The sequence below is a fragment of the Canis lupus genome, chromosome 7 (genome assembly GCF_003254725.2).
Source record: "Canis lupus dingo isolate Sandy chromosome 7, ASM325472v2, whole genome shotgun sequence".
Classification (NCBI taxonomy): Eukaryota; Metazoa; Chordata; class Mammalia; order Carnivora; family Canidae; genus Canis; species Canis lupus.
In genome coordinates, this window is record NC_064249.1 from 31115533 (window position 1) to 31142205 (window position 26673).

The 26673-nt window shown below is 45.6% G+C and overlaps 1 protein-coding gene across 4 annotated transcripts in view; it reads left to right on the top strand.

Moving 5' to 3' along the window:
• ILDR2 (immunoglobulin like domain containing receptor 2) overlaps positions 1 to 24681 on the top strand; it is a 58031-nt gene extending 33350 nt beyond the window's left edge. For all 4 annotated transcript variants that reach the window (XM_025430490.3, XM_025430492.3, XM_049112358.1 and 1 more), the window contains exons 4-10: positions 1512 to 1568; positions 4270 to 4416; positions 5517 to 5693; positions 14146 to 14259; positions 18029 to 18245; positions 19669 to 20347; positions 21632 to 24681. In XM_025430490.3, the coding sequence (XP_025286275.1) occupies positions 1512 to 1568; positions 4270 to 4416; positions 5517 to 5693; positions 14146 to 14259; positions 18029 to 18245; positions 19669 to 20347; positions 21632 to 21667 (1427 nt within the window). In that variant the 3' untranslated portion in view covers positions 21668 to 24681. The remainder of the gene's footprint in view (positions 1 to 1511; positions 1569 to 4269; positions 4417 to 5516; positions 5694 to 14145; positions 14260 to 18028; positions 18246 to 19668; positions 20348 to 21631) is intronic.
• Positions 24682 to 26673: the final 1992 nt, after the last annotated feature.

The window sequence follows — 26673 nt, forward strand, 5'->3', positions numbered from 1 at the left end:
GCATATTTTACCACATTGGCCTTGAATAGCTAGGGAGAGCCCAGAAAAAGTAAATGTCCTGGAGGAACTTCTTTTTCTTTGACCTTTATCAGAGCTTCTTTTCTGTGGAGCGGTTTGATAGAACGGGGGGCCAGTGACCAATCATCACCAACCTTTAGACTCAAAATATAAACCACACACATGGGTAGTTTTTTCTCTCATGCACCTCAAAAAACTTGTTTTCTAAATGAACCAAATCTATATGCAAGAAACAGAGCCCTAAAACTGTGTATTCAATAGTGACACATGGCTATTGAACCTTTGAAGTGTTAATATTTTGGCTACATTGGTATGAGTCAAAAATAGTATTAAATTAACTTTTTTTTTTACTCTTTAATGTGATTACTAGAAAAGCTAAAATTACGGGTAGCTCATATTTTATTTCTATTGGGCAGAGCTGTTCTAGGGGTATATGTTATGCACATAAGTGAAGTAAATTTCAGTTGCATGCTTAAGTGGTACCTCAGTGGCTTTTTGCCATCAGAAGTCTGAAAGGAGGGCAATTTTGCTAGTTGCTTCATATTGTTGCTAGTTGGGAGCTTGTTTATTAGCAGGGCTTCGGTGTGGTAGAAATATCTGGTATAGGTGCAAAAACCACATCAGGGCCTTTACATTTAATTTGATATGAGAACATGGTGAAAGCATTTTCAGTGGTTCTTTCTATAAATCAGGCTAATTTTTAGAAGGACTAACCTCCTCCCTCACATGTTCCATAGTCTCGGTTCCTTCACACCTCTTTGCCTTCTAAACCCTGAGGGGCACCTGTTCTCACACCAGCCCTTAAGCTCCTATGCTGAATCATGCAGAAGGCACTTGGGTTCATACAGTGCCAGCTGTGGGTCCCATATGGAAAAGCCATACCATATACATATGTATAGAGTATTTCTGAAACCAGAAGGAGTGTAGAAGAGCGTATAACTCATCTAGCTTTATCTTTTCCTTGCCTTTGAAAATTTTAATCATTGAAACATCTTTAGGCTATAAATAGAATCATGTAGTGAGACAATTCTGAGTTAAAACCAAATATGTACTTTTGTTTTTATATGGACATAGGACTGTGTATGGATGTATGAAAATGTAGGTTGAACGTTTGGATACAGATGGGTTTGACTCTCCAATAAAATGTGTGGAGAAGAATGTATAAATGAATGGAGATGGTGTATGCCAGTCTGCTCAAGCCGGGTTTTTCAGATTTGAAGCAGAGATTTCCTCCTCCTATAAATAGTTGGAGAGAAAGTTCTGTTTCTGCTTCCATCTGGTTTAGGTGCAAAGTTCACTTAGATGGCTGCCAAAGATTGATGGAGAAGATTTTTCTCTTGACTGAGTCCAGCCTCTGTGACTTGCCTCTCCTACCAGCTAGAGCCTGGATCTTTGACCCTGTGTAGGGATGGTGCCAACTGGAGCCAGCCTTTAAGCTGTATTTTCCTTTGGAGTAACCTCTTTCCTTCTTCTTTTCCTTCCACCTCTTCTAGGCAGGACAGGGCTGCTTGCTGATCTCTTGCCCAGTTTTGCTGTGGAGATTATGCCAGGTATTCAGTCATTGAACTCTTTATTTGCTTAATTTGCTGTCACTCCTTCTGTCTTGCTTCTGCATTAGTCACTAATTGCTCCTTTTTTTTATTTGCACATTTGTCTATATTTCTGTGGTCTTTTCCAGGATGAACTAAGCCCAGTGGAAAAGACTTTAGATTGTGTTTCTTCTGTTACTAGGCCCTAAGAGAACAATCATAATTCAAATAGGCTGCAAGGGGACCCAGTCCTTCCATGTCAGGCCTTGCAGGCTCTTTGGCAATCTCCAAATTCAGTGTCTCAGCTGTACCGAGACACCTATAAGTATCCTTAACAGAGTTATTATTATCCGCATTTCCTTATTCCCTAAGTTATATGTTTATCCATTCATTAGTGTACAATCATGTGACTCTGAATTGCCTTTTATAACTTTATCAAAAAATGTTTTTTCAAGCCTTATGAAAGTAATGCACGCCTCCTCCCTTGAACTACACACTTAGAGACATTGCTTAGTATACAATTTCAGAGGCTTGTTGGGCCCCCTGAATCCCCGAGATCCACCAACCAGGTGTCAAGGAAACCCCAAATGCACACCTCTGTCATCTTATGTAGCTTGAGTTGATTGCCGCAGCCTAGACAAGCCAACATGAGTTCGGTGCAGCCCCAGGGTCCATAGTGGATGGAAGTTCAGAGAGAAACTAGAATGAACTACAGGAAAGGACATATCTGAACTCAGGAAATACATAGTCTTTACTATGTATAATTCAGTCTTGCTTCTGCCAAAGGGTTAATAGTTGGGAGTGACAGAGAGATACAAAACATTCCTGGCCATTGGTTTTGACTCTATTCAGGTTTTAAAACATCCATAATCTTTACATTTGAGTTTCACTAATTATTCTTCCATAAATTTTCCTGCTTTGCCATGAGCTGGCCAACCCAAATATAGACAGTCTTCATATTGCTGTTGATCCCAAGGACCCAAATGGATACCTCTTTGTAATCCCTCTTATCCAGTTTTGTCAGCATGTACTCATTTGTTCCTTACACACACAATGTTACAAAGCATTGCTTCAAACTAGATGTTATTTCCCCCAGTCCCAAGAAAGAGTTATTGTATTTTTCATATCTGGTCCTTGTCCCTTGAATATCCCTCCCTTTGGACCCCCACGAATCCTTCCATGGATAACATTATTTTGTTCCTCCAAGGTAACCTGCCAGTCTTTATACCATTGACTGCCTGACTCTAGTTGTAGCCACCCCACACCTCTGCTCCTCAGAGTTCACCTCTGGCTCAGACTACGTAATGTTACTGTGTTGTAGATGAGGCCCAGGACAAAGCCCTCCGCTATCTGTTGTCCTCAGCAGGAATGCTCTCCAGACCATCCTCAGCAAGCGCAAGACCTTCTCATTTCCTCCCCGAAGAGATGGTGACCTGATTAATTTGAATGTATTTCACATGGCTGAGTAAGGAGGGACATTTAGAAAACATAAGTTATTTGTTTTCTTCCTGAGGAAATTATGTTCTAAACAAAGGTCAGATAATTTTATCATTAACACAGAACACTTTATACAACAAAAATGTCATATTCTCAAGCTCCAGCTGAATGACCATTTAATTGAAGGAATATTTAATAACCAAAATTCAAGAAACAACATGTACATAAAGTTCATTGTAAAGGGATTTGGGGTAGGTGGCTTTCAATCAAAATGAATCACTTTAATCTTTGGACTTTTAAAGGAAATCCTGGCTTGCTCCAGCCTGTCCTAGGCCTCAGTGGGAAGCTGGGTCCTGTAGCCAAGTCCCGAAAGCGTGACATAAGGTCACTTGAGGGTCACAGTCATTTTTTACTAAGCCAAATGGAATTTGTTTCCTTTCTCTAATCTTTTGGATTAGCAGATGAGCTAGAATTTGTGTTCAGCCCCTGGTAGAGGTGTGACAATAGCAGAAGTTAACAAACAGCCAATATAGTCATCAAAGCCCTGCACCATTTTAGCTGGGGCTCTGCTGGCTACTTAGCGTGGTTAGCCCGAGTACAATCAAACCAAGCCATTCTTGGGGCATGGGGACAGCATATTCTCTACCTGAGTCTTTGTCTCTAGTTTTCTCTAGCCATGGTTTGTTACACAGGTATAAGCAAAAGGTTTTGGTCTCAGCCCTGATGCTGAGTACAGGTGTTATGGGGGTGCTCAACAGGGAAAATAGATGAATACATAAGGGACCTAGACCACCTAAATAAGATCACAGAGACATAGAGAATTTTTTCTCAGGACTTATATTTTTGTAGGTAAGAATAACTTGACCACAAAAGGAACATATTCACAGAACCCACCACGTCATAGCTCAGCAAGCAAGATTCCTCCTCTCCCCAGCCAGGAGTCTTTCTGCTCTTGTCCATACTTGTCCTGACACTACAGTTGATATGGTAAACCCTCTTCTCAGGTGGGGGTCCCAAAAGTCCCCCGTCACTTTGTGCTGGTCATTACATGTGTTCAGTATGACCTAGGTAACCTTCTTCTGCCTTCTCCATATCCCTACCCTGTAAAGTCAATACATCTCATTCTCAGAGTTCCTCCTGAGTGTGAGGGCTCCATGCCTTGTCATGAGATGCTTACTTCCCCAGGTCCCTCTCACCCACTCCTCTCACAGGAGACAGTGATGAAAGTGTGTGTGTCCCAACAGTGGGCCACCTCCAGTGTGGGTTTCTCTGTGCGTCCTTCCAGAGTGGGTGTTTGTTGGCCTGGTGATCCTGGGAGTCTTCCTCTTCTTCGTCCTGGTGGGAATCTGCTGGTGCCAGTGCTGCCCTCACAGCTGCTGTTGCTACATCCGGTGCCCATGTTGTCCAGATTCCTGCTGCTGCCCTCAGGCCTGTGAGTAAAGTGAACAGTGGGGAGACAAGGAGTGATCAGAAGAGATGTCACCTCTCCATCAGACAGCTGTGTGCCCTGATTCCTTCTCCACCTCCTTTCCTTCCACCTTAAAAGTTGGTTGTTCCAGGTTCACTCCTCTGCTGGGGAGCTCCTGGCTTCCTGAGATGGCCATTCTTGTTTGACTTCTCACCTGCATGCACTTCTCCATACTCTTTATCCACACCAATCACCCATGCATTTGCATTTGTCATTGGCACTACTGATGAAAGGAAGGGCAGGTTCCAGATGGTCAGGTTGTGAGTAAGGCTTTTGCCCTCTCTTCAGGCATTTAGGCTAGAGGAAACCTTCTCTGGTCATGCCTCTCATATGCAGAGAACTCTTCTTTTTACAAGCAGAGTGTGCAAACTGCAGCTTTTGCATACCATCCAGCCACAGATGAGTTTTATTTATTTCCATGACACAATAGTCCACGAAGGGACTAGTCCTCATTTGAGAATTCACAATTGTATCTTAATGGCCAAGCCCATGTAGACACTGTGTTGGGCACCCCTGCCAGAAACCAAATACATCCTCAAGGGAAAGACATACATGTATCTTTAATGTCCTTAGGAATAAAGCAGTTTCCAGGAAGAGTCAGATTATTTGCTCTGCTTTTGAGATCACAGAGCAGAGCCAAGTGCAAGCTCATTGCCTGTCCTCCCTCTCTAAAAGGGTTCAGGATCCTCCTGGAAGCAGCCCTGGGTAGCCCAGTGCTAGGCTTCCTTCAGAGGGACTGAGGCGGCCTGCAGACAGTGTGGTTGAGTGGGCTGTGGCTGTCACTGGGAGGCTGCTGTGACAGCTCCTAGTACTGCTTAATTACTCAGTTGCCAGGTACTAAACACTGTAATTCCTTATGTCATTCACTTTTGGTGGAGCTGGAGGAGTCCAAGGAAGTGGGGTAGAATGGTTCTGATGAATCAATTCAGGTCTAGGAGAGCACACGTACACACAGGGACACACCCGGGAGCTCCCTTGAGCGAATCCTCAGGCAGTTTTGGTGTGAGGGTTGTGGAGGGTGGGATGATAATATAATCTCTTTTGCTCTTCATCTCCCTCCACAGTGTATGAAGCAGGGAAAGCAGCAAAGGCCGGGTACCCTCCCTCTGTCTCCGGTGTCCCCGGCCCTTACTCCATCCCCTCTGTCCCCTTGGGAGGAGCCCCCTCATCTGGCATGCTGATGGACAAGCCGCATCCACCTCCCCTGGCACCAAGTGACTCCACTGGAGGAAGCCACAGTGGTAAATGTAGTTCCAGACTGCCCTGCCCCATGCTCCTCTCTGGCTTCTGCTCTGGTTCCTTACTGATAAGAACCATCAGCTCCGTGATTCTTCTTTGGAAAACAATGATCTCCATTCCAGAAATGGGATCCCTCCAGCTGTATCAGATGTCATCTGGAGTGCAGGCTTTCCAAAGGACTGCAGGGTGTAGCTGTCTTTGCTTTCTTCCCAGGCTCCTCAATAACTAAAATGATAAGGAAAAGAGGCAAGGTACACCTTGAATGTTGATCATCCAATTAATAAATAGTTATCTCCTCCCCACCTAGTGTTCAGGAGTGTAACAGGTACTGTAAGGGACATTAAGATGTATAGGATGGGGTTTCTGCAGAAAGCAGTAGGGTCCATCCAGGGAGGGAGAATGTACTTTTATCAGGACAGTTAGATACTGCAAAGAGTATGGTGCTAGGAGTTCAAAGGAGAAAGAGCCGGAGCGTTAAGAGTGTTCAGGGAAGTGGTGAAATTGAGCTGGGCCTTAGAAGAGACAAAGGACTAGGAGAGCAGAGAGGGAGGTGCTGATTACCCCCCAGGATGGACACACTGTGGAAGCCTGAAGCTGGAAGAACAGGGTGTGTGTGTGTTTGACAGTCTCCATCGTGGCTGACTGGAAGAAAGTGGAGGGCTTTGGTGGAGCCTCATCCAGATTAGAGAAGGCCTTGAAACCCATCCAGGAGAGCCCAGGGTTTGGTGCCATAAGTGAGCGGGAGCCATTGCAGGAAGGTTCCTGAGTTCTTGAAGAGGTGACATGCTGCCAAGGTGAGTGGTAATGGAAGAGAGTGGGATCAGAGATCCCAAGCTGAGATGTGATTGAAGGCATTAAGGGGGGATGAGAGCACTTGGGTCATGATAGAGGCCATGGGAATTGAAATGATTAGGTAAATCTGAGAGATACTTCAAAATTGTGACTTTAGGGAATGAAGGAAAGGGAGGCTTCAGGAAGAGCCCAAGTTGCCCAGTGATGCACATCATAGAATTAAGTAATTGGTAAGAAGGGTTTATTTGGATGGGGATTAGCCATGTTATTTAGGGAATGATGAATTCATGGTTATTGGCAGGGGCAGAGGAGTAGAGGGGTGGAGGGGCATTAAAATTAGCTTCCCTGGAGGCATTTGAACAGGGTAGTAAAGGTTAGATGTGTGTGAAGTATATGCAGGAGGTGATTTTTAAATCCCTAGGTGTGGATGAGCCAGTAGGGTTGGTAAAACAGACATTTCTCCCCTGGAGGTATCCTGGCTTCCTGTGGTGGGAGAAGGGAAGAGTATCTGGCCCACGATTGAACTGTCAGTGCTTGACCGTGGAAGGAGTGGATATCCTCAGTGGTAATTGGTATTTGTGAGGTTTTTTCTCTCCCTGGAACTATTAGTAGAATTCTGACGTTTGAGCCTGGGAATGAGTCACAGACTGAGAAGTAAAAGTTAATGATCAAGGACATACAGGGAATTAGAGAGATAAAGACAATACTGTATATTTCTCCAAGGATGGAGTGGGCCAAGGGACATTAATGGAACTTGTCTCATATTTTATTTGCAGCTTCCCCTTTTTTCCAGTCTTTTTATCCTTCCTTCCCACCAGAACCCGTTCCTTCTTACTTTTTAAGAAATGGATTCTCATAATGAAATAATTCTTAATAATTCTTATTCATAGGATGATAAGTACTTCCTCTCTACTGATTTAAACCTTTTTCTAGTTCCTGCTTGTTGCAGTTCAATCATTTTGGCCCCATCCTGCCATACTAACCAACTGTAATTAGAAGTGGCTTGGGGGCAGCCCCAGTGGCGCAGCGGTTTAGTGCCACCTGCAGCCCGGGGTGTGATCCTGGAGACCTGGGATCGAGTCCCACGTCTGGCTCCCTGCGGGGAGCCTGCTTCTCCCTCTGCCTGTGTCTCTGCCCCTCTCTCTCTCTCTCTCTCTCTCTCTCTGTCTCTATGAATAAATAAATAAAATCTTTAAAAAGAAAAAAAAGTGGCTTGGGAGTGCCTGGGTAGCTCAGTCAGTTGTGCATCCAACTCTTGATTTTGGCTCAGGTCATGATCTTAGGGTGGTGAGATCGAGCCCCGTGTCAGGCTCTGCCCTCAGCAGGGTGGGGAGAGTCTGCTTGAGATTCTCTTTCCCTCTCTGCCTCTGCCCCTCTGCCCTGCTCTCTCTCTCTCTCAAAATAAATAAATAAATCTTTTTTTTTTTTAATTTTTTCTTTTTTTTTTTTTAAGATTGTATTTATTCATTCATGAGAGACACAGAGAGAGAGAGAGAGAGACAGACAGACAGACAGACACAGGCAGAGGGAGAAGCAGGCTCCATGCAGGGAGCCTGATGTGGGACTCGATCCCAGGACTCCAGGATCGCGCCCTGGGCTGAAGGCAGGCGCTAAACTGCTGCGCCACCCAGGGACCCCATAAATAAATCTTTTTTAAAAACAAAAGAAGTGACTTGAAAAATAGGAACATTTATTATTTCACATAGCAAGAAGTCCCAAGGAAAGATGGCTCTGGGGTTGGTTAATTGATTGGTTCAGATGGTACCAGTGTAGGACTTAGTTCTTTCCATCTTTTGCTCTGTCCTTCCGGGCTGGCTCTCCTCATGATCCTATCATGACTCCCATAGTTTCAGGTACTAAATGCGCTTAGAGATGGAAAAAGATATGCTTCTTCCTTGTGTTGCTTTTCTCAAGAGTGAGGAAACCTCTTCCAGAAGCCCCTGCCCCTTCTAACAGACTTCTCCTTGCAGTTTCATTGGTAAGAACCATGTCCTGTGCCCATTTCTCTACCAGATTGGCTTGAATTAATCAAGACTCATCTCTGAGCTCAGAACACTATTCACCTTAGAAATGAATAAAATCAGCATTCTATTAGCAAGGGAAAAGGGAAGAATGCACAGCTGATGTTGGCCACAGCTAGTCGGGCCCTGGGTGTCATTATCTGGTTCACAGAGTCAGGATGGAGTTCTCCATGATCCTCCAGTGGACACATTTCTGAACTCAAGGTCCCATGGCTAGACTTAATGATGGCATTTGGCTATTTGTCCTTTAAGGCAAAGGTGGCTTAAGCCAATGTTGCATGTAGCTTCTTTTAAAAAGAATGTTAGAGATGTTAAGAAATGCTGATTAATAAATATGTAAATTTGTCCTATTTTATATTTATATGCTACTTCAATTTTAGGGTAATCATCTAGCAACAGTGACTTATTTAAGATTACATTTGTACACATGCCCTTTTGAACCCTCTGGGTAGTTGAAAAGGCAGGGTTACCAAATGTGAGAGACAAGAAGAGGCATTCTGATTCCTTCTCCCATTCTTCATTTGAGATCTCTGTTCCAATAGAAGAAGACTATCTCGTCCTATCCTCCCCTGGATGCAGCCTCTTCAGCTTTGTCAAGATTCCCTTTTTATTGAGAATCCACAGTCTATCCAATCTTCCCTGTCATCGCCAGCCTTTTCTTCTCTAGTGACTCCTTCCTCTCAGCATTCAAACCATGCTTACATCTCTCCCATTAAAATATAATAATTTGCAAAAACCCCATAGTCCTCTGATGTTAGTTGCCTGTTTTCTCCTCTTCACAGCCAAACTCCTTCAACATTTTGAATATTTCATGTCTCTATTTCCTCTGCTTTTTACCAATTCCTTACTTCCATCTTGCTGTAGCTTTCACTACTCCAAAAACCAGTGCTTGTGAAGATTGCCTTAGTGCTAAATCTAATGGCTACATCTCAATTCTCAAGCCCCTTGACTTCTCAAAAGCATTTACCACCTCTCCTGCACTCTTCTTTCTTTGCCTTCCTCAACACTTTACTTAGCAATTTTCCCTACCTATTTCACTATATGCTGGCTGCCCTTCCTCTGACACACTCCAGATGTTGGGGTTCCTGTTTTGGCTAAGGTCCTCTCTCTGGGAAATCTTACCTACTTCTGTGGCTTCAGTCATTTTCTCATCTTCTCCATGCTCATGACTCCCAGTCTCCAACCCCTCCTCTGCTCCTCAGTCCGATATATCAGATTGCCTTCTGTACATCCCACAGGCATTTCAAGCTTAAACTCTAGGAAATTGAATTAATCTGCTGTTTTTCAACTTCAAACCAACGTCTACAATTCTTATCTCAGTGGATGGCACCATTGTCCACCTAGCAGCCCAGACCAGAAGCAAGGACCTCATCCTTATCTCTTCCTCATTTCCCTCATTTGGTTCATCACCAAATCCTTCAGATTATACCTCAAAATAACCTTGAATCAGTTTACTTTTCCTCCATCTCGGTATTGTACCATCCTAGTCCTTGCTACCATCATCTCCTTCCTTAATTAATGCAACTGTCTCCTACCTTGGCTTCCTACAGCTTCTCTTGCTTTGCTCTAATTCATTTTCACATCTACCTGGCCCCCACTCATCCTTCTTACAAAAGAATTGAGTAGGCAAGTAGGGTTTTGAAATGTCATTTTCAAAACTAATAAGGATGTGTGTCTATATATATGCCTACTGTATGTATACAGAGAATATGCAAATTTTAAGCATCACTTCTCCCACAACTGAGCTGCTATCACCCTGGGGGTGGAATCTGGCAGCTGTTCCATCATCCATAAACAGCCTTACTTAGCTCATTAAGATAGGACAGGAAAAACAAGGCTATATCCATGGGTATCTGCCTTAGAGACTTCTTTTGCAAGTTTATAAGTTAGTTTTAGCTGTAAAGGAGAAATTAGCTGAAAAATAGTTAATTTTCAGTTAACTGGGTCAAAAGTATCAACTCAACTGCCTTAACAATAGGAATTTTTGAAGTTACAGTTTGGCATCAGAATGAATATCCCAATATTCCCTCTTCACTAAAACCAAGGTTGGCAAGGCTAATAAATTAGAGGAGCTCAAGTATGAAGAGCCACACCAACCAAAGGACTTGGACCAGACAGAACTTGAAAAAGATAAATAAATCATCCATCCAACCTAAACTGAAACATCCCTGCGGGGAGAAGTCATTTTCTAAAAAAGTGCTGGACTTTGGCCCATAGTCTAGGACACATCTTATTAAAATATCACCATACATCAGAGTTCTCTGATCTCCAGACAAATTACAGATTAAAACAAAACAAAGCAAAACAAAAGCCAACATCTTTTACTGGGAGAATTGCCTAGTTTTTTAGCTACTGAAACCAAGTGGATGATCCCTTTAAAGTCTAAATATCAATACTTCTTGGCAAATTAGAGGGACATAGATTTATGGAGATATTAGCTGGGGTGACTGAGAAGTCAAGGCTGAAAATATCTATTCTGGTGGAGTCCCTTTATAATACCAGTATTGAAAGGTAAACCTACCATCTTCATTTTGAAGCTGGAAATAGTTACTGTAATTTTTCAGGGACATGATAACCTGTGCATACGTAATCAAATCTGTCTCATAATCAGGACTGTAATTTGTTATAACGACACAGAAAACAGTCTGTGCTCTAGTGCAAGTTGCAATTAACTGAGAGGTTTCCAGCTGTTGCTCAGAGTGGCCACCATCTCTCACCACCAGGGGATGGCCAGTACATTGTTCCATGAAGGAACACCCCCCACCTCCACTTTATCTCAGAATGACTGAACGTGTACCATAACAGTGCTTCACATATTAAAAGCACCTAGATAAAGCCATAAGTCGGGTAGAGTAGGCCCTTTCCCTAATGCCTATAAAATGCTAGTTTTATCCTAGCATTTTAAAAATAATCACCATCAACAATAACAACAAAACTTGCTGAAAACTTGCTGCTCCCTCAAGCTACCATTCAAGTTCTTCCCTTCCTGGTCAAAACTCTCCAACAAACCAACCACATGGCTGCTTCTGCCTTACTTTGTAGTCCCTTGTAATGTGGTTTCTATTCCTAGTTTCTGTTCATTCATTCATTCATTCATTCATTCATCCATTCATACAAACACACATGTTTTGAGTGTCTACAGTGTGCTAGGCTCTGTGCTAAGTGGTGGGGATGCAGAGACAAAGAGAACTGGTCCTTATCCTCAGGAAGTTTACAGTCTAGAGGGGGAAACTCTACTAAAAATACTGCTTTCAAAAAAAGTCATTAACTCCACCACCATCCCCAGACTGGCACCAGTTCATCTCAAACAAACATCTATTAAGTGCCTACTAAGCAGTGTCCTTGGCTTTACACTGATTTAGAATAAGAATTCTTTTCAAAAAAAAAAAAAAAGAATTCTTTTCCTTCAAGTATCTCTGGGAAGATTGGACATTTATACAAATAATTTAGAACAAAGTAGCATATATTGAAAGTCGTAGTGAAAGTTCAAAGTAAATGATTTATAAGAGAGAAATGAGGTGGAGAGAGAGAGAGAAGATATAGAACTTTCTAGCTATGAGAATCAGAGAAAGCTTTCTGGATGTGTTGCCATTTGAGCTGCCCCTAATAATTATAAAGAACTCAGAGTAATCTATTGATTTGGTCTTTGTCGTCTTCTTTTTTTTCTTTTTAAATTTTTCTCTATATTTGTCTTCTCTTTTTTATGAAGACAAAGGCTGGGAAGTATTAGTTGCATTTTATAGACATGAAAACTGGATCCTTGATAGGTCATCATTTATTTGAGGTCCCTCAATAAACCAGCAACATGCCTACAAATCCTGATCCCTTACTTCCTAGCCCTGTGTTTCATCCATCAGACATAACTGCCTCAGAACAGACATAGCGGTTCTGTGGGATAATTGCATTTTAATTGAACTGTCTGTACAACTCTGTAAACGCCTCTGCAGAGATGGAAGAGTGTGTAGCTTGATAAATAAAATAATTCCTATTAATAATTGCTTCAGCATAAGGATTATGGGCTCTAACCCCCCAGGAGAAGGTGTGCTGAGATTAAAAGCGTGTGCTGAGATTCATTAATTTTTTTTAAGTAATTCCACAATTTGAGGTGAATATGAACAACTCAGAATGTGCTCATACAGAAAAATCAGTGCACCTGCAAATGGGTGTGGGGATGTTCTTTTAGTCTTCAGTGCCAGGGCTGTGATCAGAGTGCTGTGGGATACTCTATTTTAATCTCCCATGTGCTCTGTCCACAGTCAAGGTAACATGACTAGAAAGCAGAAAGCAGAATGTCCTCTGGAGGCACATGCAGTCGTGTGGTATCTTTGGTATTTGCCCTGCTTTGGAAACAGAATGTTGGGATTTGGGTTACTTGCTTCCATCCCATTGTATAGTCCTGACTGGCCCGAAGATAGGACTGATCATACCAGCCGTGGCACACCTACGAGCGTTTCCTACTCTGGGCTTCCTTGTCTTCCTCTTCTGTCTCTCCTTACTACCTCTACTTCTGGGCTCCAGAGAGGTTTCTATCAAGGTACATAGTTCTAGCCCCAGTGCTGCCAGTTATTCTTGAGCAGGTTATGAAACCTCTGTGAGCCAAAGTTTTCACAACCATAAAATGAGGCTAATACTAACTTCAGTAGGGCTTTTGAGGAACAAATGTCCACGTAAAGCATTTAGCACAGTACCTAGCACATTTACAGTACCCAATGAGTGTTGTCTCTCACCACTGTGGTCCTGTTCCCGTGCCATTCGTTCTTTCTCTCTCTTGTTTCTCTTATTTGTAAAGATGACACTTGCCTGTGTCTGATCACCCTTGAGGCTGGTATTGGACTTGACTGATACTAAGTGATGTGGGGCTTAAACAGGCTTTGCTCCTGAGACTATGAGTGATGGGAACACTGGAGGTGGTATATCTCTCATGCTTTGTTTTTTATTAACAAAATTAATAAAAATTAATGTTTTTATTAAGCCCCCCAAACAACACCTGCTTGTAACCACATAGCAGCAGGTTGAATTAATCATGTCTAGAGTATGGTATTCCCTCTCCTAAAAGGAAAATGTCGAAGAAATAAAATGGAACCATAATTAGCAATCCACATATTTTGCACTAATGTGTCTTATTGTCAATCATGTTGGCTCTTATGCACCACCCTGTTACGGAGTTTTTACATCGTCTCCCATGAAACTAGAGGCTTTTAGGCTACCTTCATCAAGGTCCCTGATGTTTGGGTGTCTGTTTTATTTACATGTGCTCCCACCAAGTAGAGATGTGATCCTCAGATGGTATAGAGTGATCTGTGTCCTCGGTCTAGAAAATTGTCTTTTTTTAGTGTAAGTATACATCTCTGAGCTTTACGTGGAGCTACAGGAGGTCAGAGGATAGGAAGCAGAAGGTAAAAAATGACCCAAACTATACTGTAATAGAATTTTGTTGTTTACCTGCTGTTCCTCCATTCCAGGGGCACCATCTGATAAAAGGGATCTCAGGTATGGTTCCAATTAAGTATAAACGTAAATGATTATTTCTGGTGATTTCAAAAAGAATTGTTATAAGCAGGAGCCAAGTGTTTTACTTGGTAAAGTAAGTGGAGGCCCTCTCCTGCTTTTTTCAGCTCCCTCTCCTGCCCTTTCTCAACAGTTCGCAAAGGTTACCGGATTCAAGCTGACAAAGAGAGAGACTCCATGAAGGTCCTCTACTACGTCGAGAAGGAGCTGGCTCAGTTTGATCCAGCCAGAAGGATGAGAGGCAGATGTGAGCATCAGTTACTTCTTTGTGATCTGTGCATCATGCAGGAGTTCACAGCTAAAGGGGATTTGAGGGTTAGCAAACTTGGGCAGCCCTGAGCTCCCAGGACTTTGAACTAGCAGGGATGCTGGTGATATCCTGAAGAAAGTAGCTCTAAGTCCACAGAAAGGAGAAACAGGGCTTCTGGTGGACCACCTTGGTTTATGTTGTTTCTCTCTCTGTGGAGCAGTCAGCATTGCTGGGCCTATGCAATCCTGGGGTTGGAAAAGTTTTATTCAGAGAGTCTTTCCCTACTACTCTCTTTAAAATATACTCAAAATAGTGACTAAAAAGGTGAGTTTTTTCCAACATGAAAACTCCTACCCTTGAACGGTCCAGCTGCCGACTTGCTACATGGAGGCCTAGATGAAGTAGAAGAATAAGTTGGCCAAATGAATCTACAAAGAAGAAGCCTGTGTTCCTCTGAGATTCCCAGCAGCAGAGATTGATGGGCTAGCAAAGAGGTGCCCCTTTTGTCAAAAGGACTTTTAAATTACTGAGTTTGTAGGTGGCAAGGCCCCAACCTTAACTCACCCACAGCCCTTGGACACCCTGCAGCTGGCACAGCTGATTATTTGGGGGTGGATTCCAAATTACCATGTATGATGAGAGAGAGCACAGGGCAGGTCTGACCTGGACGGGCTAATTATTGGGCGGTGCTGGCAGGCATGGCAGTGAGGTCACTGTGTCTCTCTCTTTGAACCCTGCTTGCCTTGGAAGCAAGGAGAGACTTGGTGGAATTGTTGGGGAAACAGTCCCAGACTAGAGGCGCTTTATTCAGATTAAGGACAACATATTCCTCCCAGTTTGCAATGCTAAATTCATCCTGTCTGAGCCGCATCCATCGCTGCATCCTCCCACCGCCCCGACTATAAAAAGACCATCTCCAGATTGGAATGTCAGGAATGCAGATGTCACTGCACTTGACGAGTTAGTTGTAATGTGTTGTCATGGAGCCCTGTAAGGGGACAGAAACGGCGACCAAGGAGAAGGGACCTGGGGAGGAAATCTGTGGATCTCTCAGCTCCGAGAAAGAGTTAAAAACTGAGGTTAAAAGTAAAGGATCGATCCTGACTAAGGTGATGTCTCCTGGCCAACTGGATTACAGTGGTCTCCAGGGACTGGCTGGTCCTAAGGTAATGGCATCTTAGCATCCCAGGGGACCTTAGAGATGGCCAAGATCAATCTGCAGTGTACAGCTGGGGAAACAGAAACCCAAAGGGTTGAAGTGACTGGACCAGGATTAGAATCCAGCTTGTCTGACTCCCAGTCCTGGGCTCTTTACACAATAAATTTTTGAGCAAATGGATGGCTCCATGGCTGTAGCAGCTGTTCCTGTTCAGAGATCACAGCCTTCTATCTCCTAGGACTTTAGTATGTTAGAGCTGAAGAGACTGAGATGGTTGAAGCCACCTCCCTCATCTTACAGAGGAGGAAAGGAAGCAAAGAGGGAAAGTACCCAGTGCTGGTACCTCAGTGCCAAAACTAGAACCAAGATCTCCTGGAGCCTGCAGGTTGACATGACAATAATTGCATAGAGATGAAGTAGGAATACAGTTCACTTGGCTTTGAGAGGTTCTATTTCTGAAGAGCAGAATAAACCCTGGGGTGGATCATGGATGTGGGACAGTCTTGAGGATCTCATTGTAAAATGGATCTCATGGTTTTGAATCTGTAAGAACTGGGAATTTCAGGTTTGTGAATTTGCTAGCCATAAGAGCCTCACTTTCCTTGTGTCTTTTAAGTAGGGGGTTGCTCTTGGGATATTTTTAGTCCAGAAACTGGTGCAGTGATCTTGCAGACTATAGCTCCCAGGGCAAATATGTTCCACCTCCAGTTTTTAGAAATAGTTTGTATTGGAGCAGAACCATGCCAGTTCACTTACATACTGTCTGTGACTGCTTTCACACTACCATGACAGAGTTGAGTAATTGTAACAGTATGGCTTACAAAGCCTAAAATACTTAACATCTGGCCCTTTATGGAAAAAGTTTGCTTATTCTGTCCTAGAATTACATTTTCAGGTGTTTGTGAAGCAGGGATGTTGATGTTTAAGTTCAATGTGGCAGAAATGTTAGAGCAGTATACAACCTAGACAGCCCGTCACTATGAATGGTGACACTGAGGTAGCCCTCAGTATGTGGAGAAATGGAAAAGATCCATTATTCGCTGAAGTTTAAGGAAAGTTCTGAGCCCACAATGTGATTTTTCAATAGTTTCGTTTGATGTGTTTTAAAGTTCTTTACTGTTCTCAGGAGATTAGAATTCTCTGGGAACATGAGAAAAGGGAGGTTCTAGATTTTATTAATCAGTAGTATCTGAGTTATTTTCCTTTCAAATAGTCACTGACTACTCCATTCTCCTTAGAAGGATGAAAAGGTTTAAAAATTCGATCATAATTCAAAACCAACTGATTACATGACCAAAATGAATCTGCAGTAAGCCCAGACCTGGTAAAACAGGACAAGGAGGCTGTGTTTATCCAGGGGGGAGGAGGCAGGGGCAGGGCATTCCTTTTCTTTATGGGTGGGAGTCAGCAAAATTCTCTGTTCCACCAAGAACTGTTGGGGATAGGAAAAGAGAAGTTGAGGGGAACCCAAGACACATATTTTTGCTGCCCACATCCTATGTTGGCTTACCTTTTGCTCAATAGCCAGTCCTGATACTTTGTAAATATTGATTTTGATAATATTTTAAGTTCTAATCAAAGGATTTTAGAAAACAAATGGATCCAGTTGCATTACAAATAGATTCACTAGCTGTGTTTTTTAAGTAAAATGAAATTCAATCCATTTCAAAGTTCTATAAATAAATAGTTGGGTTTTTTTTTTTTTTTCTTTTAGACTGTGATTCTGGCCTTGTTCACAAGTGCTTTTGCAAAATGCTACTTAGGCCACTTTAGGAAATGAGAAAACTATGAACCCCCTACCCCCACTCTGTCCCTTACAGTTGTTTAGGAAAAGTACAAGTGGAGCCAACAGGCCATAGTGCAGCCAACCTCCCTTTTTTCCTCATACCTCAACATAGCTGTCCTAGTTACCCATGGCCACATACACCTGGATTACTCTTTGAGGAGGCAAAGAAGTCTTTATAGACCCTGGAAATGGACTTGGTACCAATTGAGAAGGGTAGTCCACATTCCTGGATGAGCATACAGAAAGGGGATGATTGGATACTAGGTATGCAGTCCTCTTGAGCCTGTGGACTATGTTCTGTGCTGAAGGGCACAGTTGGGGGAGGCTGGAATGGGTTCCTCTGAAGCATGGGGCTATTCTGGTTCCAAAGACCCATCTTGGGATTCGGCCAAAAGCAAGGAAGATTTTGTGAACTGTAGCTTCTCTCTCTTTTTTGCCCATTTTGGGTCAACATGCCCGGGATCATCATGGCTTTCACAGAAGTATACAAGAAGAAGAAAAACACTGGAACAAGGATGATGATGCCCTAGGAGGAAACCAGCTGCAAAAAGCCCAACTTCTTGGAAACGTGCCTTAGGTGGAACAGAAACAATTGTTTTCCTCTTCTAAGATCAGAGCATGTAGGAAGTCTTCTTCTCTATAAGCAAGGGGGCTTCTGGATGGAGCCAGTTCCTGCTGAGCTTAGTTCAGGCCTACAACCAAACATGGACAGGATTGAGGCCTTCGGGAGGGTGTTTCCCCAGAGCCTTGGTCTCAGCCCTTAACAGAGCTCCCATCCTGATATGTAGAAAGGTCTATCATGCCTGGTTTTGTCCCTGCAGATAACAACACCATCTCTGAACTCAGCTCTCTGCATGAGGAAGACAGCAATTTCCGCCAGGCCTACCACCAGATGAGAAGCAAGCAGTTCCCTGTGTCCGGGGACTTGGAGAGCAATCCTGACTACTGGTCGGGTGTCATGGGAGGCAGCAGTGGGGCAAGCCGGGGGCCCTCAGCCATGGAATATAACAAAGAGGACCGGGAGAGCTTCAGGTACAGGTGAAGATGGCTGTGCCAGTGCTGCAGCTCTGGCGCTTGATGCAAGGGGTGGGAGCTGGAAGGCAAGGTGGCTCTGAGACTGTCAGTTCCCAATAGCATCTCTGTCCCCCATTCAGGTTTTCCTGCCACACCTCTCTTTGGCGTATTGAACATCCCCTTCTCATGTCGATTAAGCAAGGGAACACCTGTGACACCATGTGAAGTAATAGTCATTCAAGTACATTTGAAATGGCTACTCTACGGTCCTTAAGGAACCTTATTAACATTTCCTTGCACTTCTCATAAAATCTTATCCTGTAACCTCTGAAAATTTCCATGTATCATCTCCATCACTTTTTTTTTTTAAAGGTTTATTTATTTGAGAGAGAGAGCATGCGTGCGCACAGCAGAACGACTGGTGAGGGGAGGGGCAGAGGGAGAGAATCTTTAAGCAGACTCCTGGCATCAGGATAGATCTCAGCACCCATGAGATGATGACCTGGGCCAAAACCAAGGGAGCAAGATGCTTCACCAACTGAGCCACCCAGGTGCCCCTCAATCATTTTTGATCGCTCCTTTGTGAAAAGTAAAATGCCAGACCCCTTATACTGCTGTGTTTGATTCTCATAAGTCTACAAGGCGGTACTGTTAACGGCTCCGTTTTAAGTTGGGGAAACTGAAATGTACAGATGTGAAGGAACTTACCTAGAGTCACCTGGCCAGTGAACGTGGGAGGCCAAGATGTGCACCTTGTTTTGTATGGCTGCTTCCCACTGAATAGCACCGTTACCACTCACCTGTCCTTCATCTTGAAGGACAGTAGACATTGCCTTTTTCTTAGACTTACCAACTGCAGGGAACTTGCAGAGGGAACTTGGCCGCGGGCTCTGAGGGAGGAAAAGGCTTCTCCGTCTATCAGCAGATATTACACGGAATCCTTGGGCCAGGACTGTTTGTATCACAAGCCACACCACCCACGCTGGTTTCGAAGGTGCCAGAAGTGGGACAGGTGCTTGTCAACCAGAAGTCCCATAACAATGATCAGAGGGCCCCGCGGTGTGCTTTGGCACCATACAAATCACCGCTGCGTTTTGATCCTTAGCACAAATTCAGGAGAGAGCCGCGGTCGCCCTCCTTCTTGTGTCTGAGAGCGTCAGAGGGGTCCCTGATTAGCCAGGCGCTGGGAGCCAGGAGGCTGCTCAGCCTGGAGCCAGGGGCCGGGGGCCGGGAGGCTGCTCAGCCCGGGGCCAGGGGCCAGGGGCCAGGGGCCGGGAGGCTGCTCAGCCTGGGGCCGGGGGCCCGGGAGGCTGCTCAGCCCGGGGCCAGGGGCGCGGGGCGCGCGCGCGGCTCCCCCGGGCTCCCCGCCCCGGCAGGTGCGCGGGTCCGGGTTACAGGTTCGGGCCCGGGCGCGCTGACCGCCGGCTCCTGTGCCCTCTGCCCGCAGCCAGCAGCGCTCCAAGTCCGAGATGCTGTCCCGGAAGAACTTCGCCGCCGGGGTGCCGGCCGTCTCCATGGACGAACTGGCCGCCTTCGCCGACTCGTACGGGGCGCGCTCCCGCAGGGCCGACGGCGACAGCCACGAGGCGCGGGGCGGCGGCCGCTTCGAGCGCCCGGAGGCGCGCGCGCTCGGGGGCTTCTTCCAGGACGGCTCGCCCGAGGGCTACTACGGCCGCAGCCGCAGCCGGGAGCCGCTGGGCGACGCGGGCCGCGCCTGGGCCCCCAGCCCCCCGCGCCGGCGGCCCGACGACGCGCCGCTGCCGCGCCTGGTGAGCCGCACGCCGGGCACCGCGCCCAAGTACGAGCACGCGCCCCGCGCCGGCGGCCTGGAGCGCCAGGCCCGGCCCGAGGGCGCCAGCCGCGGCGGCAGCCTCGAGACGCCGTCCCGGCTGAGCGCGCAGCTCGGCCGCCGCAGCGCCTCCTACTACGCCTGGTCGCCGCCCGCCACCTACAAGGCGGCCGCGCCGCAGGACGACGACGACGACGACGACGACGACTCCGCCGACGACGCGCTGCCGCCCTACAGCGAGCGCGAGCTGAGCCGGGGCCCGTCCTACCGCGGCCGCGACCTGCCGTATCACAGCAACTCGGAGAAGAAGCGGAAGAAGGAGCCCAGCAAGAAGCCCGTGAGGCCGGGCCCGCCGCTGCCCGTGGGGGGGGCGGGGGGGGGAGGGGGCCGCGGGGGGGGGCGGGGGCCGCGGGGGCGCGGGACGGAGCGCGCAGGCGCGGTAGGGACCGTGGGGAGCCGGGACGCTGGGCTGGCTTGCGGGGGCCTCGCGCTGCTGCGCCCTGCCCGGGACCAGCTCATGTCCGGAAGCCTGGGGCCCCGCACACTCGCCCAGAGCAGAAATAAGCGGCGTGTGGATGTGGAGTCTCAGATGCTTAAGACCGGCTGCAAGCGTGCAGCATCGGGGATTCGAGGCAATCCTTTAGGTGGACTTCGGAGACGCGTGTGCGTGTTCTGTGCGCGCCTGTGTGCGCATTCCTCCCAGGTCCCCCACCCCGTACCGCGAGGGTTTATGACTTGCATAAAATTCCCAAAGCCTTCACATCCCAGAGAAGGTTAGTAGCTGCTGCTATTTTTGAAGGACAGCTCACTTCTTTCCTCCTTTGACATTTTGTTGAATGGAAACTGAAAATTGTGCTCTGTGTGAGGGAAACCTTTTGGTCCCTGCCCAGTTAATTGCCTCTTTTTGTAATTGGCCTTACATAGGTTTTTATTGCTTTCTCTGTAAATGCCAAGAGCAGCCCAGTCCATCCCTCAGCCCCTAAATGTGAGCCCTGGACTTCAGAGGAAGGCTGGGGGACGGTCACAGATGTCTCCTCTGGGTTGCCAAAGAGCCTCTGCCCCTTGTGCTCTGGGGGCCCCTCTGCAAGCCCCAGTGCTCATGCTCCCTCCTCCAGGTCCTCTGCCTCTTCTGCCATTTTGTGTTTCATAATTCAAGGTGGACATTTTCTTTAGTGTGAGGTATGGGGAGAGAATGTGAATGGAAAGAAATTTTGACATGATTATTAATCCCTCCAAAATAATTAACTTTTCTTGGTTGTTGTTCTTTAAAGAGAAAAATGAGATGACGTATGAAGTACCATGAGCAGGAGTGAACTTTGTGGTTCCGTTGGGTTGATGACACACCATCTGCACTAGCTGTTGTGTGTTATGAACATTGTGGTTAGCCCTAAGGGATTGGGAAGCCATTCTCTGGCTGTAGAGCTAAGTTCTGTCACATGTATGTTGGCTTCAGCAGGAACTGAGGCTTAGGAATAATGACCACAAGTTTGATAAAATGCCCCGAGTCTGGGGGTGCCAGACTCTGAACAGGTTGTGGACTCTGCCCAAGGAACCACCTCTTATGTTGGGTTTCTTTAACCATTGTGTAGTTTAATGCTGTGCCCATTCTGCTCTTTTCCAGAGTGACTTTCCAACCAGGATGTCCCTTGTGGTCTGATGTTTGTTTTCAAGACATCTCTCTGGGTGACTAGAAATCAGAAGTGGACTACCGGGACAAGACACAGATCCAAGAGCCAGCAGGCCCGCCAGGGACCTTCTCTGGCCACCACCTTGGAAGATTTGCTGATCTTTGCTTTGGCAAGGGGTGGGGGGCAGCCTTTCAGGGAGGCTGATTCCAAACCTCAGTGTATATCTAACTAGTATGAGAAACTTAGGAAGATGACTACGTGTGAGAACATTCCCACACATGGAGTGTCTCACTCACTGAGTTCATCCTGCCTGATGTTCTTCCTTAGCCGAACCAGGATTCCTTTTCCAATTCTGAAAGGGAGTTAGCTCCGGACTGCTAATCCCTCGAAAATGCCTCTGCCTACAGTATGTTCTTCTATACCTTCTGTGCTGTGCTTAGAGACAGAAGAACTTAATAGTACTGTTAGAAGAAGGCCTTGTACTGACAACGGAAGATAGCTTTGGGCAAAATATACCTTTTATCCCCATTTCCTCCCAGTCACTAGTCAATGACTATTGTTACGCACAAATCAGAAGGCCTTTGGTGAGTTCAGTGACAGTGACCTGCTGGACAATCAGAGAAATGACTTCAGTTTGCTGTTCTGAATGACAGTTCTTGAGTGGCTGGAACAAGACAAAAGAGAGTATACTTTTTTTTTTTTTTTTTTTTTGAGAGTATACCTTTTTGAAAAGCTGTATAAGTGGTATTTCTTTTTCCATTCTGAGAACACAAACTGCTTTTTTTTCTTTCCTCTGTGCACAGTGACATATGAGTCTTGGACATTAAGGGCTCTCCTCATCCTTCCTTCCCCTGGATTTTCCACAGGTTGGTGCCACCCATGGAGCCCCCCTCCCTCTGCACTCTGATTCAATTGTCATCAGGTGCCTTTTAATAAAGCTTAAAATACACATATAAAAGCAAAGAGGAAGGGGAAAAAAGGAGAAACAGTAACCTAAAATAAAGAATGATGAAAAAGAATTGAAGAGAAAAAGAATATATGATTTCATTATGTTCTGAATGCGGGCCATGTTCCCCACAAACTCTACTCAGTCTTCTCTGGTTTAGTACTTCATTTACCATGAGTTGTTTCTGCCATTCCAGCTCTGTTATTCCAGGACACCAGAGATGTGTGGAGCACGTATCTCTGCCTCACTAGGCTGCTGCTCTAGATGCTTTGGGAAATGAGTGATATTGCTCTTAGGAAGGAGGAGCACTTCCTATTCCCACTCTTGCCAAAATGATAGATTTTACCTAAATCCCAAAGCTAGATATCTCTGGATTTTGTAATTTGTATAGATTGCAAAAAATGGCCACAACTACTTCCCTTCTCATCAAGAGGTGCAGTCTGTTTCTCTACCCCTCGAATCTGGGATTGGCTGTGTGATTTGATTTGACCAGTGGCCCAAAACAAATGTAACACAAGCAGAGACTTGAAAAATTCTCTGGCTATCCCCACTGCATGATGAGGAAAAAAGGCCCAATAGCCCTTACACCCTGACAGTCTGTCAAGTCTCAGCTGATTGCAAACACAGGCGTGACCCAGCCAAGACTGACAAAAGAACTGCCTAGCTGAGCCCAGCCCAAACTGCTGATTCCTACTCAAGGCATGAGAAGTTGGTGCACCCTTTAAATGTCTGTTTCTCTTCAAGGAAAAGCTGACCGTTTCTTCTTGTCTGGATGTTCAGCCCTTACTCCCTGACTCCATCTAACCTTAGGTGTTATCACAGTCTCCACTTCCTTTGGCAAACGTTTGCCAGAGCTTTTCATCCCACACCATTATGGTGGGACACATGGTTGGATCAAATCAACGCAGGACAGTGATGCTTGGCCTCCCAGTACTGGTCAATTTTCTATTTTTTAGTCCATGGGCAACCTATGAAGGCTTCTTGTTCAACATCTCCTTGGTCTCCAGAACCACCTGACTGGAGCTGGGCTCTATTCTCAGAGCACCATTCCACTGGTATCCATTTACTTCATGGCACTTCTAAAACAGTCCTACGTTTGCAATGAAATAAAGAAGTGGCTGGTGAGGATCAGAAGGATGAGTTGATATCAACTCATGCTTGGAGGAGACTTGGCCTACCAAAGGACTTTGCAGTGGCTTTGGCCTAAGAGGAACCAGGGACAGTTCAGCCCAGTGCTGGCACTTCCAAGGGCAGGAAGACACAAGCCATAACCCTGGTGCTGAATCTTAGACTTGCTGGTGTCCCTGGCCTCTGAGAGCTAGGTCTAGTCTGTTTGGGCCCCAGTTCAGATGGAAAGTATGATTAAACATCGTCATTTCTTAGTCACCAGCTTTGGATTTTAACTTGCTCAGGCAATTCTGGAGAATATTGGGTAGCTTCAGAGGCTATTCTCTCTTCACACTGAGCACTGTGTCAGGCTTCTCTCCACCAAAGAGCCCCATAGCACCAGCTGCAGAGACCAGACATATTGCTTTTGTTAGCCGAGGGCATGTAGGATTTTGGAGAAAGTTAGAGGAGTCATGGGAAAGAATTATTAAAATTGGAAACCTGCAATCCCAAAGACAGCAAAAACGATGGACAGACAATGCAATCAAAACCATGAAGATAACAGGCTCCTGAAATAACCTGGGGATATAGGACCAGGTTGTCCTCTGTAGGGCTGCATAAATCACTCCCCGGAGAGAGAACACTGTTGTTTCTGGGTATGTGGATAGAGACAAGACGGGCTAGACAAGCAAAGGCAAAGCTGGCCATTCTCAGCACCGTGGCTTTTCTCAGTGGGTCTTCTTGTTTCTTCCCCGAGTAGCGTTTCCCACACAGGAAGGGCTTATACATATTAGCTTCCTTCCTAGGCTTTATTGGGGGTACAAAATAAGTCCTGTGTAAGAGATGATCTCTGTCCATTGGGACCCTGCAATTGAAAAGGGGAAATAAGACATGCCCAGGAAAGAAGTAGGAGGTTTTATGCATATAATGTGAAATACTGCTATGGATAAATTACAACAAACCCAGAGAATTAAAGTTTTTAAATTTAAATGGGTATATTTTGATATTTAAATGTGTGTGTGTGTGTGTGTGTGTGTCAGTCCATTGTATTTTAAAGATAAGCTCAGTGTTCTGCAAACCAGTATTAAAAAATCTGATTGAAAGAGGTGAATTAGGATGGAGAGGGGTACAACGCAGAAGGCCCAGTGGGATGATGGCAGGAGCTGCTGTTTGCTTGTGAGTCACAGCTGAGTCAGGGATATGTCGTCGGGAAAGTGGATGCAGGTGGCTGGAGGTATCCCGCAGAACAGCTTCTTTAGGCGATACATAGATTCACTAGGAAGCTGGGGACATTTGCCATGGACCTGATGATACATGTCAGCTGTTCCATGCAAGCATGTTCACAGGGGCGCTCTGCCTCTGCTTGACCAGGGCCTCAGTTCTGCAGCCGTGAGTGCTGCTGGCCACCCTCCGTAACACACAGAAAGTCTGGCACAGATAATGGGCGTCTCATCTCGCTTCACATGATCCTCACTTCTGCACCTGGCATGGGACTGGGGGTAGAAAGGGGCTGCCACTGTAGCCCGAGGCACTCCATGCTGAAAACACCTAGCCACATGTCTAAGTATTTCTAAATAATCTGAAAGACGTCATATAGGTCATCTGACTAGACTTTGGGGAGCGTTTGAGAGAAGCTGAAGTTGCAGGTACTATTGTAATCCAACCCCCCTTTTCTTTAAAGGTGAAGAAATAAACCAGCATTGCCATTAGTGAAGTTACAAATCTAATTAGGCTTTTAGATTTCAAGCCTGATCCTTTCTGCTGGATTAGTGTTTCCCCAGATTGCCTAAACTACAAATGACTTGATTGCTGTTGAAAATGTATTGTTGGGCCCTTCCTTGGAGATTGATTAGGTGGGTTCAGACGTCTTCTTACTCCCTTGGGGCAGGCAGTGGTGAAGCCCCCAGCAGTCTGGCTGTGATGATGGGGATGGGCTTGCCAGCGTCCAGAGGCAGGAGAACTGTGTGAGGCAGAGAGGGAAACTAGGAACACTCCCCAAGAGCCGGTTCTAGATGTTTCTAATCCTAGAATAGTGATCTGTTGTGACAATCTTAGATCTGACAACAAGAATTATAGGTAATTTTCTCATTCCCTTAATGTTATTCTGAGCAAAACTTAGATCATGAATAGAAGGAAATGGAAAAGGGAAATGGCAAATCATTTTTTGAAGCATTCAAATTATCAGCCTGGCTGGTCAACTCCCCCTTCCACCTTAAGACCCAAAGTGGGGTGGGCAAGAATAATAAAATCAGATTAGATGCTGCCAGAATCTTGCTAGAGTTCAAAACTGACTTACAGGATGTAGAGATCCAAATTCACCAAAATAGTACCCTGGGTACTTAAAGTCCTAGAGGAAGAGTGCCTAGTTTTTTTGTTTTTTGTTTTTTTCCTGCCAGGATCCTACCTCCTAGTCACCTGGAACGCTGATCTGTGGAGCTTTAAGTAAGGAGTTTTACTATCAGAGTGAGAACGGAGATAATGTTGTGCTGTTTTAAGCAGTATCCCGAGTTTTGGCACTGCCTGAGGGTGATAAGTTTAATACTAATGTATTTGTGTTATTTTTATGGTATATCACTGTTTACAGAGCACTTTCACAGGCATTATAGCCTTTGATCCTCCCAACACCCTCCTCCCTCTGTCTGTGTAGGGTTCTTCCCAGACGATCCTGCAACCCCCCCAGGACTGGTATCTGACTGGTCTGCACCTGGTGCAGAGTCCTGGCCCCCGTGCTCACCCACACACGGCCAGCAGCGGGGAGGCTGTGAAGGCTGGCAGTGAGGGCTGCTTCATGCTGCCCACCCCACTCCTCCACTGCGGCTCTGCACGAGAGCCAGCTTCCCTCAAGGATGGTTTCTGGTTTCATTAGCTGTGCTGTGAGGAGAAAAGGCTTGGACAAAAATATACTTCAGATTCCTTCTTGAAGAGGAACTTCTGAGCCAAACTACAAATTCATCTAAACTCAGAATTCTAGGGCTTGGGGGC